General features: G+C 36.6%; 1 protein-coding gene across 1 annotated transcript in view; it reads left to right on the top strand.

The window, feature by feature from the left end:
• Positions 1–8,316: 8,316 nt before the first annotated feature.
• LOC129364067 (nuclear factor of activated T-cells, cytoplasmic 3-like) overlaps positions 8,317–15,157 on the top strand; it is a 53,023-nt gene continuing 46,182 nt past the window's right edge. Inside the window, 2 exon segments of the mRNA XM_055036481.1 lie at positions 8,317–8,463; positions 8,465–8,514. Of these exon segments, the coding sequence (XP_054892456.1) occupies positions 8,342–8,463; positions 8,465–8,514 (172 nt within the window). The 5' untranslated portion in view covers positions 8,317–8,341.

Raw genomic sequence — 15,157 nt, 5'->3', positions numbered from 1 at the left:
CTGTTCATTTAACCCAGGAACACAGCAGCAGGGAAACACTTAAAACATGCAGGGCACAGGGCCCTGAGGACCGAGGTTGGGGACCACTCTTATACAGTATATATCCATCCATCCAACATATTTAATTGCTCTTTATTTTAAACATTAAATGAAAACCCAAATTAAAGGTTCTGCTCATCCTTTTTTGGCAACATCAAAAAGAAAAAAATATATACGGAAATTATTCAATGCAATAGTTATATATTGAAACAAATAAATAAAATTACAACTTGTTTTCTTTTTTCATCTCATGGGAACCTTTTTTTTTTCAAAAACGTGCTTTAAAAAAGTCAAATTATTTTTGTATTCCTGTTTTCTAGAATAAAGAAATTGTGATTTATTAAGAAGTTTTACTGACAATCTGATGTGATTAATTTACATTAAGGACGTATTATTGTATTTTTTTTAATAGTATGACATGTATACAAATCTACATGTTCAGGTATGCTAACAGTGCATCTGTAATTGTTTACTAATTGAATTGTTTATTAAGGCCGATTAAGCGAGCTCGTGTGCGTGCCCTGTGTTGTGTCTGCTGACGTCAGCGCTGGAACTGCCTTGTCACGCGGGGTTAGTAAAAGTTGGGATCGGCGCTCCAGGGAGAGACGCAGAGAAACAGACAGGAGGGAGAGGGAAGCGTGCAATTACTCGGGTGTTTCTGCAGCCTTACGGAGAGCGTTAAACAGGAGGGAACCGCGGGTTTGTTGTTGAGCTTTGTGTGGAAGACAGAAGAAAGCAGACAAGGAGACGCAGAGGGGGCAGGCGGCTCTCTCTCAAAGTTCAAGCCAGAATTTCGCTCGTTAACTGCCGGAGGAAGAGACAGAGAGAGAGAGAGAGAGAGAGAGAGAGAAAGAGAAGAGTCCTGTGAGCTGTTCTGTTTTTTTTTTTTTTTTTGTGGATTTCGATTTTAAACTGAGAGCGCGCGTGTCACAGAAAGCTGAGTTAAATGAGCAAAAGTCTAAAGTTTTGGCGCCGCGGCAGTCGGTTAATGTTGTGACATTTTCGGACGGCGCAAATTGCTCCCAACGGTCGTCGACGGTCGAGTGGCGGAGGGGGGCTGAGAACCCGAGCTGTCAAACCCGATGACTACTGCAAACTGCCCCGGGAATGAGGAGCTGGACTTCAGACTGATTTTCGGGGAGGACGGGCAGCAGCAGCCTTTAGGCCCCGCAGGTCAGTGCGTTTTTCACTCTGCACACTCTCTCAACACTGCGTGTTTGTAGTAAAGTTAGGGCTCAGTATGTTCTGTCATAACTTGCACATCTGTTGGTTGCCCTCGCTTTTCCCGGCAACTTTTGCTCGCAGCAACACAACAGAAAACAACCAGTCTGAGCGCCATGCCGATTATTTATAATGTGCACATTATTAAGTCATTTTATCTGACAGTGTAAGACACGTCCACACTCCAGCTGTCATTAGCTTGCTATGCTAAGTTCACGTGTTAGCAAAAAAATGCAAGATATTGCCATTCAGTGACAAAGTTAAGAGTTTTATCTGACAGACCTGTTGGTTGCAAAGGCGTTAATGCAAAGTGGTGGCGGGGAAAGCGTGGGAGGCATAACCCCTCTAACAGTCAAAACATGCGCCTTCCCTCCACATTACACATTAATTGATCAGTTTACGTTCTTCTTGAATAAATGTTGGTGCTTAAAATAGTTTCTTAAAAAGCTCGACTAGTTTTTCTAAGACTGCTTTATGCACGCTGGAGACTGATATCCACACACAATGGGAAACTAAGTAAATATTTATAAAGTGATCAATTTGAAATGACTGATGATTTGGTAGGATGTTTGCATAATTTAATGTGTTATTCAGAAAGCAAAAAGCCTCATGACAAGATTATATTGTGCTCATTGTATGAATTTGTTGCGTCTGTAGGGAGGGTTGCAAAAATAATAATAATAAAAAAATCCTTTTGGCATCATGTAAAGTTTTATTTAGAATTGTCATGTTTTGGCCATCCGACTCTTATCCTAATATAACATCTTGCTGAAGTTAAAGTCATGAGCTGTGTTTTAGTTTGGTTGATGTGGCATATGTGAGGTATGCCTGAGCGGGAACAGCCTGAATGTCATTGTACCACATTTCTGCTTGGTAAGAGAGGCTCTTGTTGTCAAAACTTTTATTACCTTATTTACAAAATAAGTCAAGGCAAGAGCAGAAATGGGGTTGTAGTGTTTTTAAAACAATTGTGACTGGAACGGATAACTGCATGTGTGGTTTCATGTATTTAAAACATTTCCGTTGTACTTTTAATGACAAAGGATTTGTTGACATTTCTCAAAACTGTAAAAATGTTCCGTAGTATGTGTAATTGCAAAGATCTTGAAGAGTTAAAAGAATACATGACTTCAAGGAGAGCAAATTGTGCAGCATTGCATTTATATGCTGGAACTTGCAGTGTTAGCAGATTGCATCTTTCTGTCTTGAAACAATATAATGTCGCTTCAGTGAAAACCCATTAATTATAAAATGAGTCTGAGGAAAACTACAGTTCTGTTTTGATTTTTAATCAAATCCAAACAGATATTATAAATATGGGGTGATAAGAGAGGCATTTCTGTTTGGCAGACTTGAGCATAAACTATAGTATAAAGGAGATAACCTTTTAACGTCTTTCAGTTGTCAAAACATGAGTCTTGTCCTGTGATTAGAAATATTTGGATATCTTTTTTGTGAACATGAGAATAGTATTGTAGCCGGTGCACAGCAACAAGTAGGGAAAGAGTAGCACTGCATTGTTTTATACTACACAACCAGAACAAAAATGCTGTACTCTTTCTGGCATCTTATAAGAAGTACTTTAACCATAGGAATGTTGTCATGTAATTCTCTGTGGTTTTCAAACAGTAACATACTGCATGCCAAACACTTTGGTATACTTTGATACCGGTAAGTGGTCTATGCAAGTAATGAGGAGGCACACAACATTAAATACTATGACCAGTATAAGTAAGTTGCAGTATAAGTTGTGTCACTTAATACCTCTTTTTATATTTCTTATTTCTTCTGTTTGAACTATTAGAACTTTATTTGGAAATAATCTATATTTTATTAGTTGTTTGTCGGCTCTACTTTGGTTGCAAGACATTTCATCACACAGAACTTAATCACCTCTTACTTTCTGTTAAGATTGCTTCCCGAATCTTTGAGTACTGTGCATATATTGTGTGGTGTTTAACTATAACTTTAAAGATGCAAGTAAAAGAATATTAATTGTTTCAAACTGTTAAAATTTACAACAAAAACTTGCTGTGGCAATTCAGTGGATCTCGACTGTTATTCAAAATTCTTCTTTACTTTTGATTTTGGCCCCCAGAGCTCACAAAGCTACTGAAAATGTTGAAAAACAATACAATGTGATTCCCAAAATGCCTCCAAACTTTGCATGTGATGTATTGAGAAAAATGGCATGTTGCCAATTATTATATGCAATAAATCCTCTGCTTGTTAATATTACTGTTATTTCAAATCAAAAACCATTACAAAGTCAGAATGCAGAAAAATCTAAACAGAGAAAAGAAGGCATTTGGAAACAATACATTTTTCCATTTTAAGTTGAATTGATGCCACTTAACCTTAAAATGATGATTTCAATTATGATCAAAAATAATTGCAACTTTAAATGCATTGCATGCCCAAATCAAACCTCTCTGCACATCTTTCATTTTAGTACGTCTACACAATTTAATCCCTGATATTATTATGATGGTATGTGACACAAAAATGAGTTAGGACAAAATTTGGACAAGGTGCTGCTCATTGTGACCCTCTTATTGTTTTGTTTTTCTACTTTTCACACAGTGATTGCACTACAGTCCATAAAAAATTTGTCCTTGTTATCGTCAACTTTGACCCCCTTTCTGCATCTATACCTTTCCAAACAGAATGGTTAGGGCACAATGGAGGCAAAACATTGTGGCCGTCAATGCACATTGTTGAAAGCCTATGATAGCAAGCTTGTCTCAGATGAACACAAGTGTACCATGCCAAAATATATGCTTTGGGTTAAAATCTAAATAAAGGTGAAACAGTTGCTTAAAAGGGAGCCTACAAGGGTAAATTTCTCCTGTTTCTGCCTTGTTCAATCATTTTGGAGGCCACGGTTGTATAGGTGATGGAAATATTTCACAGATTAATCCTTATAGTAAACTAACAACTTAGAAGTTATGGACGAAGTCAAACATCTCTGTTAGTTAGTCAGTGTTTCAGAGATCTACTGTGAAAGAGATCCCATATAGACAAAAAAAAAATAGGATATTGGATGATTTTCCTAGCCAGTAACATTTGTAATTTAATAATATTAAATTAATTTATGATTAGTCTCAGAATTACTAGAAATTATCTTTAGCTAAAATTTGACGTAAGTTTATTTTTCTCAAAACTTTTTTTTATTTTCAAATTTGATGCAAAATTGTACGACTATATAGAAACGTGTCATAAGTCTGAGTCAAATGTAATAAAATATTTTATTTTAACATATTTTCAAGAGTAATGCCAAGATAAATGAAAAGAAGACTTGTGAGTTATGAAGACAATTTCATACCCAGGATGTTTTAATGATGGCAGACAAGCATAAGAGAAGAGGTTTCTTAATTGTAGAATATCTTCAGATGATGAAAATACAAGTAAAAGAATCAAAACGTTACGGAAATGTGTACTTTCAGATAACTATTTAAAAACTATCCTGAGTCAGATGAGCACAGAGTTGCAGTGCAGTGGGAAAGATGATTAAAGTGACGACAACATTTGCAGCTTATTTGCTTTAATTTATTCGGAGAAGATTCTTGATTGACTTCTAAGAACATATTGTATGCGGCCCACTGTTGAACCCGTGTCAGGTTATCAGCACTAAGCTCAAACATCATTTATTTCATCTGTGGTTTGAAACAAATGGAACAATTAAATTCCATGCCATAGCCTTTTCATTAAACTTGGATCAAATAAAATAACTCCACAAGGGTTTGGCTTTTGCAGTCTTAAATCGACATTTCCTCTTGATTTAAAAAAATGAAGTTTGAATTGGCATTGGGACGAGGAGGAAAAATTGCATTTGGAACATGCGTTGAAATAAAACCTCTGCTATGTAAGTGGTTTTCTTCTGGTTTTGACTGTATTGCTCTGCCAAAAGTGGGAGGTGGGTGAGGGTGGGAGTGCCTATCTGAAATAATAACTGGATAACTTGAGTGCAGTAATGGGGAATTGCTCATTTCTGACCTAATCTCCTCCTGTGAAGGTAAATCTCATTTTCATAACAAATGGGGGGAAAATCTCATGAGAACAACTGACGTTTCTATTTCCTTGAGTCATTCGTTATTAGTTGTTGCTCAAATAAGTCCAAGTCTTCACAACTTTTATTCAGTATACTTTCCAAAGAAGCATTTCAGTTCCTTCATTTTTAGTAGTCTGTTTTATGAATCTTGCTTTTTTTTTAAATTCTCAGTCTAAGCTTGTATTTAACCCAGAGTCTTCCTACGCATATCTAGGAATGTACTGAACCTCATTGCGATGTTTGAGTACTGTACACCACAATTGTCTGATCTTTTATGTTTTCTTTTTTGTCTGCTTGTATGCGTGTCTCGCTCTGCGTTTTCTTATTGTTCAGGAAACTGCTTGTTCTTTGAGGAGAAATATTCCACTCTTCAATTGAGACACTGGGGAAACCTACTGCAAGGGATTTCCCCTTATATTTTAAGGTGAAATTAAAGAACACATTTGCCAATTTGATTCATCATTACTCTTTTTTTTTTCTTTTCTTTTACTAGTTCTGTAACGCTGCCCTGCAAAGATATCTTACAAAAACAGAAGTCACCGCCATATATAAGCAAGTCAGCACAAAATGTCTGAATCTGCAAAATCTGTTACTGAAAGGCTTCAATGGTCATTTGTTTTGCTTATGATTTTTAGTTTTTTTTGATGAGTTTGGTGCTATAAATCATGATAAAGTTTCTTTACTGTATTTCTTGTAAAATTTTCAAAGCAGGTTTGAGTTTAGCAGCGCTATATTATTATTATTATTATTATTATTATTATTGTTAGTTATACAGGTTAGCCTCATGGAGATCCACAATCTCATTTTCAAGACAGGTACAGAGTATATCACACATGTATGGTCATCACAATATCTGTGTACAATATTCTCATTGCAAAGGACTGTTTGAAGTGCAATAATTGTTGTATTTCAAGTGTTGAGATATAAAATGTAACAAAACATGTCTGGTGGGTGTAGTCTGATGGCAGCAGATGTTCACACTGGACATGAAAATGCTCAATGTCAGAGTGATGAAAGCCTAGATGAAAAGGGGAGGAAAGAAGAAAACAGTAATTGCACTTGATATCATCATACTATTGCAATCACAATATTGTTTCATACTGAAGTTAAGTGTTTTATTGGTAAGAGAACATACAAGACACAAAGTGTCCATACTCTCTCTCTTTACTTATTTTAAATATTCAAACACCATAAATAATTGCATTTTACACTCGGGTTTAGTTGTACTTCTGATTTCTCTGCATTTCACTTTAATAGGTTTGAAAATGTCTTTTTGTGTTTAACTGAAATTCACTTTGAATTGGTAATTTCTTTAAATTAACTTGTGAACTTAGGAATGTGAATCACATCAAGTCATGGGCAGGCTAAAGATTGGCTCCCTTATTGTCTTGTTTTGAATGGCAACTTAGTTTTTCAGCCTCTATCTTTTGGCCACAAACAGTTTTTGAAGAACTGATGACTGTTGAAACAAATAGTGACTCTACATGTGTTTCCTTTGCACAAACAGATGAAGACACTTACTAGGAATTTCACCCATTTATCCAGTCTGGATTTAGGTGGAAGGACTGTGACTAACAGCCCACCTATAGAAGTAACATCAAGCACAAATTTTATTTACATTAGAATATTTTTTTAGGAAAAACAAAGACACTTTATGGTTGTATTGTGAATCACATGTTCTTTTTGAAGCAGTCAGTGCTTGTTTTATTTTGACAATCTTTAGGAAAACATCAGAGCATCTTTCAACAACAATCAGCAATGCATAAAGAGACAAGAAACTAAAGAATAATGGAAGAATAGTTCAACAAATATTTAAGCTTGGAGAAAAAATTGTGACAAAAAAATAATCAGCACAGAGACTGATTTAAAAAAAAAAGGTAGACCACCTGCTGTGATGTTCCTTGATGAATGAAACCACGTTTTGTTAGATGAGTCATATAGCAAATGTGACTAACTATGTAAAAATCAGTGTCAGTTGATGGCTCTACACTTTGTAAATTTCTACTCTCTGTCATTGTGAAACAAATTCCTCTGAAAGTGGCAGCAGCGATAACAGATGAGTGATGTTTTTGCTTATTAGAGACAACTTCAAAGTTGTGTTCTTTTCCTTTTTATTATCTGACATGTAATCCAAAGACGCATATAAATTCAGAGAAAATTTCTAATTATTGTCTTTAAGCTTTTTGGTTACTGTTGATATACACTCTATGTTTTTCTTGAGGAGAGGAAAACCTAATTGATTCAGTGCAGAAGTAGACAAATGTGGATAAGGCAGGACAGGATTTTGTGGTGGACTAATTGGGGGTTAGAAATAAAAAGGGGTGGGCCAGCAGTGCCGCTTATGGGTGACAGGGTAGTAGATCCGGTGTAGAGGTGTCTGGCTTTCTGCCCGATCATACCATGTGGGGTTCAGATGGTAGGGAGGAGTGATAGAAGAGGGGGGCACAGCATGTCTAGCTGGTGAGAGGAAGACAGACTGTGTTTTTGTTCTACTTAAGTAGCCTAATCTGTCTTTTTTTAATTTTTTTTATTTCATATGTACTTACCATTGTTGCTGTCATACGGCTGGAAGTCCCTCCCCCGTTTATTGTACGTATGGCAGCAAAAACAGAGTTGCAGACCTGCCACCAGGATGCCTCAGGCATCTTTCCTCTTACGGCTCTCTCAGGATATGAAAGAAACCACCGGTGACATCAGAGAGGCTGATTTAAGCTAATGAAATATCCAGATGCCAGCAGTCACCAAAACCACCTAGTGACTAGTCAGGCTTGATTTGCAACTGTTATTGAGCTGGGGCTTTTTTATATTTTTATATTTATATATCTCAGCACAGTTGTCGCTGTCATGTTTGGATGTAAAGAAATGCCAAGCAGATGATTTTTATCACGATGAAATGTTTAAACTGAGAACAAGTGATGGACAAAGCGCTTTTGCCCTTGTGCCTGTTATTGTCATTGCTCTACTCCTGTGAGCCAAGAGCACGATCCTCCTAGTCCTTGTCGTGGGAAAGACTGAAATTACATCGCTCTCATGGTGGACTATTTTGAGCTCCCAAAGAGAGTGGCAGAGGGCAGGCGGCAGGTTCTAGTGACTACTTTGTACTTGGAGCAGGAGAATCCCTGTTGTCCCAGCAAGTCTGCACTCTTCGCCGTTTCATTGTAAGGAGGAGAAGAGTGGAAGTATGCTTTGCGCCACATCACCAGGTGAGTTTGGCAGCAGTCCTGTATTCTAGCCAGGTGTTGGTTTTATAAACAGGAGACAGATGAGAGTCTTCTAACAGCTGTTTAGTACAACACAACACATTCAGAAATGATCAAAAATTTCATCACATTTTTCTGAAACGACAATAAGAAGACACTGCCTTTTTTTACTGACTATTTTCTTTTTAAATTTCTAATTCAGAAGTTTTTGTTCCTGGTTTGAAATACTCTAACATATGTTTATCCTCTCACTAAAAGTTTAATTTCAAAAGTTTTTATGTTGCCATTGCTTGTTGAGGACAGACAACTACGAATTTTATATAGAGAATTTAAATAATTAAGAAATAAAAGCAAATTATATCAAATGTATTGAACAAATTTTAATAGAACTCAAGTTTTAACAAAGACTGGAGACAAGAGCTCACAAGCTTACAGTTGTGTATCAATTTAAATGTAAACATTGTGAGGTCAAAGGTTGGACAGTATATGGTTGACATCTAGAGTTGGATCATCATGTGGCTGCCCCCTAGCCCTGCTGAAATTAGGGGGATGAATGAGACGTTTGTTTCCTGGGGTGAGGCATGAGTAACTATGTAAGGCATCTGTCTAGTTTAAATTTAGTGTAACTCAAGCTACTGTTGGCTGCGCTGCATCAACATGTCAGAGTTTGCATTACAGCAGAGTGAAATCTGTAAAACGTCTGCATCTAGGGATTTTTTTTCTTTCTGCGTTCTGCTCTTTTTAAAGTGAGGAAGTAACTTGGATGTCGAAACGACTTCTTTAAACCACAGACTATCTGTGGTTGAAGTATAAAACATGGCTAATGAGCTATTTTAATTTTTGCAACTATTGTTTAATGTTTCTATTAATTTCAAGCTATGGTTTTGTAATATCTTTCAACAAAATGATGAAACTAGTGTGACTGTCTTATTTCCTCAGGCCATTTTGAGACCCCTTATGCTCAGTCCACAGTGAGGGTCAACTCAAGTAATGGGAACCAATGTTTTTACACTCCAATAAATTCCTACAAATTCCATCAAAACTGGCAGTACTGTTCCTTTTTTGTAAGTTGAAATACACTAAAAACATCAAGGAAAAAGTTGTGGAAAAGCTTACAGAAGAGGCAAGGTTATAAAACAGTCGTTCAAGCTTTGAACATCTCGCAGTAGCTTGAAAACTGATGCTGTTGATCCAGCTTACGCTGTTTTGCAAAGAAGAATCTGCAAACAGTTTAGTCTCCTGAATACAGCAGAGACTTCCTTCAAAACACTTGTAACTGTAATTGCAGTGAAAGGTGGTTCTTAAAATGTATGGGATCAGTATGGATAGCTACTACTGCGATCTAATTTTTTTCAGATTTTTGTTTATTTATAGATAGAGTTTTATTTTTTACAACTGTACATACATTTTGTACACCTTTTGAATAAAATCCCATTATGTTGAAGTTTAATGTTCAAGGGGTACCAATACTTTTTAAGGGACTATACTACTTGAATAATAGGCATTTGAACTCCACAATTCTAACATTTGTGCAGTATTTCATGCTTTCACAATAACATTTTAGTCAGAGCATGAGCACTTTTTAAAATACTTTTAACACTGGAAGTGGGAAAGCCATTTTAAACCTGCTGCCTGATTGTGTCAAGCTGAGTCTTGTACACCAGCGGTTTGTTTCATTAAGATATGTTCATAGGCCAAAAAAACTTGCCTGAAAATGCATCTTCTTTCTCCTCTTTTGCCTCAAGAAATCTTTTGGAGATATTTCGAGAGACTCTCATGTATCATGTTTAAAGATCAGATCCAGCCTCTGAGGCAGAACTATTTCCAAGCACAGTTGATAAATGAAGCTACTTCTGTTGGAGCCTTCTTCTGATTCCAACTCACTGCTGTTGATGCTAAAGTTATTTGAAGATTAGTTACAAGTTTTATTTGGTTAAGATACACAAAGTCTTTTTGCATAGTTAAGGTACTGCCTATAATTTAAAAAAAAGCAACTATTGCCCTCTAATAAACATAATGGATTTTGAATGTGAGCCCTCAGATCTCAGTGGGCTCATGATCTTTTTTTTTTAGCAGTCTTGCTCTTGCTCGTCTCTACATGTCAACAGAGTCAAACTGCTCTGACTCAGTCTCAAGTAATCATTGACAAGTGCAGCTCCTGAAGGAGTTTGAAGTGTCCTGACTGATGGATATTGTGAGCCGCCTTCTTGCTGCCGCTCGCTCTTCCTCCTAAATGTGATCCCAGGCCCTCCCTCTGGCAATCTAACAGATACACACTGCATTCAAGCTTCAGCTTGAAAAACTAGCTACTTCCCTTGGTCTCCCAGCAACCAGTGCCAAACTTAGGCGCAGTGCATACGTGCATACATGCCCTTCTCCCCTGCTCTGTACCCCATATAATGAACTCTACATAACCCTTCTGTGGCTCTTTTTAAAGCTTTATTTTTAGGTTTATCATGCTAACTCAATAAAAATGGTAAAATAATAACTTAAGCTTTAAAAAAGAAACTAATAAAAATCCCTGAAGTTGTTATTTTACAGGGTGATAAAGCTGTGGAGTGGATAAAAATAATCTTAAAGGCTATCTTTACTTATTTATTGACATAGAGCTTCCAGTTGTATTGTCTTTGAGTGGAAACTGCAGTCTTCCTGTTTGCGCCATAATTATTTCCTGCTTGTTTTTCTTTTTTTTGGCCCGACTACTGAATGGGAAGTGCTTCTGTTCTGTTCCAGAAATGTTAACGTCGTTTTAATAGGTGTTTGACCTACAGGCTCTGACCGATGCGTAGACTTAAGAATTTGTGTGCTTAAACTGTGATGAAAAAATTAGCCATATTAAAGCATTTATCAGTGGTCTGTGGATCAGCTGTAATTACTCTCTTTATGTCCCATTATTATTAACTCTTCTGTTTCACTTTCCCTCTAATCTGTTTTTCTTTTGACACCTGTGCTCCCTTGCATTCTTTCACACAAAACAAAAGCACTATTTCTTTGTATGGCGCTCTGCCTTGCTCTGTCGCTCTCTTCCTCCCTCTTCCTGATTGACTTTTTCAGGCACGTGCACAGTCAGCTTCAACAGAATGTTTAAATGTCACTCCTGTTGGCAGTGGCCTCTGATGTTATGCATGTCCTCGCTGCAGTGACTGTTCTTCAAATGTGCGAATGCTTTCTTCTACTTTTCTGCAAACCAATGGAGGCGTTTAGCAAGTCTTCTTATTTAAAGTCAGATATTTCCATGTTGACTGTGTGAAGAGTTTATAAACACAAAGTATCTTACCAGCAATGTATAACTCTCTAAAAATGCTCAGTTTGCAAAGAGGTTGAAGAAAACATGTCCTTGCACTTGGCCTAAATTTTAGCGCTTGACAAAATTGAGTCAGTTAGTATTTACGCAGATTTGTGGGAGAGAGGCAGTGCTGCATTACTCTTGGTTGAGGCAGTAGGGGAAAGTTGCCTTCCAATTTGTATTTAAGTGGTAAGATTGTTATGGACTGTGGAGAACCTTAGTTCTCATTGTAAATAACCACACTTTTATATCAATAACCATCTAATTAAACATGACAGTAATTTAAAATACAAATTGCAGTATGTCTGAAGTTGAATAAAAACTACAAAAATCCAAAGCAGAGTCTGGACTTTGCTTCCGACTAGCTGTTAGCTTTATCTTCAAGGCAAAAATAAACACTAGTGCAAACTGATGAACAGCTCAAAGATGAACAGCTCCAGGTAAAGTATTGACTATGAATACTTTACCTTTGCCACATTATATAGAATGTAATGTGGCAAAGTTTTTTCGTTTAGATGGCTGAAAGCTGCATCGGTCTGGGTTTTAAACATGTAATGACTGCTCATAACCTTTCCACAGAACCCCACCAAGAGAAAAACCTTGTAGTATCCCTTGAAGAAGAAAACATTATTTGCATCATTCATAAAGCTGGATTCTAAAAATGTCTTCCTGTTATGCTGCATGCAGGAGCACAAGCTCTTTGGTTTGTTTTTCTTGCTTTGTAGGTGTCACTTATTGTGGGGTTGTATTTAACTTGAGATATAGTGCGGCTCACATTTGAAAACAGACTTAGAAAGGTCAGTCACTTTTTTGTTGTCTTTTGCGCTCAGAAAAAGATATTTGACATCTCTCCTTGTTTCCGCTTGCATTAAAAATATAAAGTTGCGTTTTGCCTGAACAAAATTTGGCAATGCATTGTTAAAGATGTGGCCACATATGTTTTTATGCAGTTATTTAGGATTCTAAGGTACATGGTAAATATTTGAATAGAGACCTTCTCAGATAATCACATTAATCTATCTTAGATAGGTTGATCCTGTACTGTTGAAGGATCTTTATCTGTTGGTAAATATTTGGTTCAGATGGTTACTTGGCACTGCGTTTATCCCATAATGTTATCACGGCATGAGATTGTTAATTAGGAGCTTAATTTAGCTGCCGGCATATGTTGGCATTGGCTTAGACTGACATTATTAAGTCTCTACTGGCTACTCTGTCTTGAGTCTTATTATAAACCAAACATACAATAGCAGATTACAACCCCAAAAGACTGTTCTTCATTTGTCAGATTAATCTTGTGATATACATCTGTCATTTCTGTTACATAAATTGTTCTTTTATGTATCTTTTTGTCTTTTAACAGAAAGTTTATTTTGCCCACTTTTAATGATTATTCTAATATTTTTTTTAGCTGGGGTCCCAGGCACATTTACATATAGGGATCAGCAGTGAGTTTGGCCCAAACCCAACCAACAAGGATTAGAGACACAGGTGTAGGCCAAGCCTTACAATACATGTGTGCAAGTGCGTCACTGGGTCTGTGTTTAGAAATGCAGGGCACCAGCCAGACGCAGAGTTCTTGGAAAACCCTGGGTGATGGAATTAAATTTACCTTTGTGAGCTCTGCCAGTAATCACTGTATCTGTGGAAGCTCAGAGGTATACATCCGTAGTAAAAATTTACAATGTTTTTGTTTCTGAGACCAAAAAAAAAAAACGTGTTTGTATTTGATTGTAAATAATTTCACAGATAAATTAAAAGCCTGTACCAGAGTCATGGCAAAACCTTTTATTATTGGTGAAAAGCTTTATCATTTCAGGGCACTGAAACTTTTTTTGTGTGTGTGTGTGTGTGTGTAAAAGTTTTTAGGGGTACACTTACTAAAAAAATAACGCTTTTAGTTTCTTGGATTTTTGGATTATGACATGAAAGGGGGAACATAGTCTTTCGCTATGCTACTCAAATCTGTTAGTATAATAATAGTGCAAATATACAATCAGCCTTTTGTCAGGGGCAACACTTGGCAGTGGAACTGAATTGGCCAATTTTCAGGCTGACTGGTGAGGGACGTTTAACACACCACAGCAGATAATTCACACTTACATTTACATGACTTTGTTGTGGATTTTGTTTTTCAGTAAAAAAAGACCTAAATACAGTTTTATAACCAACATGCTTCCAGGGCTAAATCAGAACAATCGGCTTTAGCTGCACATTTTTTTCTCTTTGGTGATAAATGAAAAAATGGCAATGATGCAGGCATATTGGTTTGTGACTAATTGTTAAGAGGGTTATCATCCTAAATCTGTCTGCCTGGCAACAAGCCTCTGTGATATCTTGTATGTTGTAACTCTGCGGAATAATATGTTGGGTTTTTAGTCATTTCCAATTTTAGTTTTTGAAACAGATCTACTAGATCAAATGTTTGCCAATGTTAAATTTGCAGATTGCTGATTCTTGCAGATATTTGATAATAACATCTAGTAATTCCAGTTTAATTTGTTGCATGTACTTTATTGTTGCAAAATTTGTTTGAATTTATTGAAAGACTTTCTGTCTGGCCATGCCTTACATACATCTAAAAATTGTTTTACGTCTGTAAAATTTGACCTCTTTTCCAAGAAAAATAATAATTGCTATTCAATAAAATAATTGCTGTCGATGCTGCTTGGTGTGTAGACAAACTTGAATTCTTGTGAAATTAAACATGTTTTAATTTCTTTGTTTGACAACCAGATTGCTAAAAACCTCTGTCTCAAAACAAAGCAATGCAATATTTATCACATGTTCTGTATAAAGTATAGCATTTTTACCAGGAGCCATGGTGCAAGGATTACTGGGACATTTATTTCTGTGCTCTGTTGACCAGCAGCTCTTGATGAGTGCTGAAAGAGGAGACTGACCAAAACACAAAGCCTTCCGTACAGGGGCTGTTATCAGAGCCTTTCCTAATCAACCTGCCTGCCCACAAGAAAGGGAACCCTGGCTTAGATTACCACTCTGCTTCAGCGCCACATGGTGTTAGGGCAGGTTGGTAACTTGAGACATTAATATGTTAAGAGCAGATGCACATATGCATAAGCAAACAGAAACAATTCTATGAAAATTGACACACAGAAAGAGCTGGACTGTAATTTGGTAAATACCAAGTCCTGTAGTATCTAAAAGTAGCTCTGGTTTCTGAATGTTTTTATTGTGCAATTTTTTTCTATTCTCATTCTTGCTGTGTAGCACTACTCTTCACATGATATTGTAGAGATGTTTAAAAATATAAGAACCTTTATATTAGCTTAAGTTTCTGCAACAAAAAAGATAGGGTTAATATATTCATAGCCTAATAAAATGATCTAAATGTGACAG

The sequence above is a fragment of the Poeciliopsis prolifica genome, unplaced genomic scaffold (genome assembly GCF_027474105.1).
Source record: "Poeciliopsis prolifica strain line A6 unplaced genomic scaffold, Auburn_PproV2 SCAFFOLD011, whole genome shotgun sequence".
Taxonomy (NCBI): domain Eukaryota; kingdom Metazoa; phylum Chordata; class Actinopteri; order Cyprinodontiformes; family Poeciliidae; genus Poeciliopsis; species Poeciliopsis prolifica.
The sequence above is the reverse complement of the archived record's forward strand: the minus strand, read 5'-3'. Positions and strand labels throughout refer to the sequence as shown.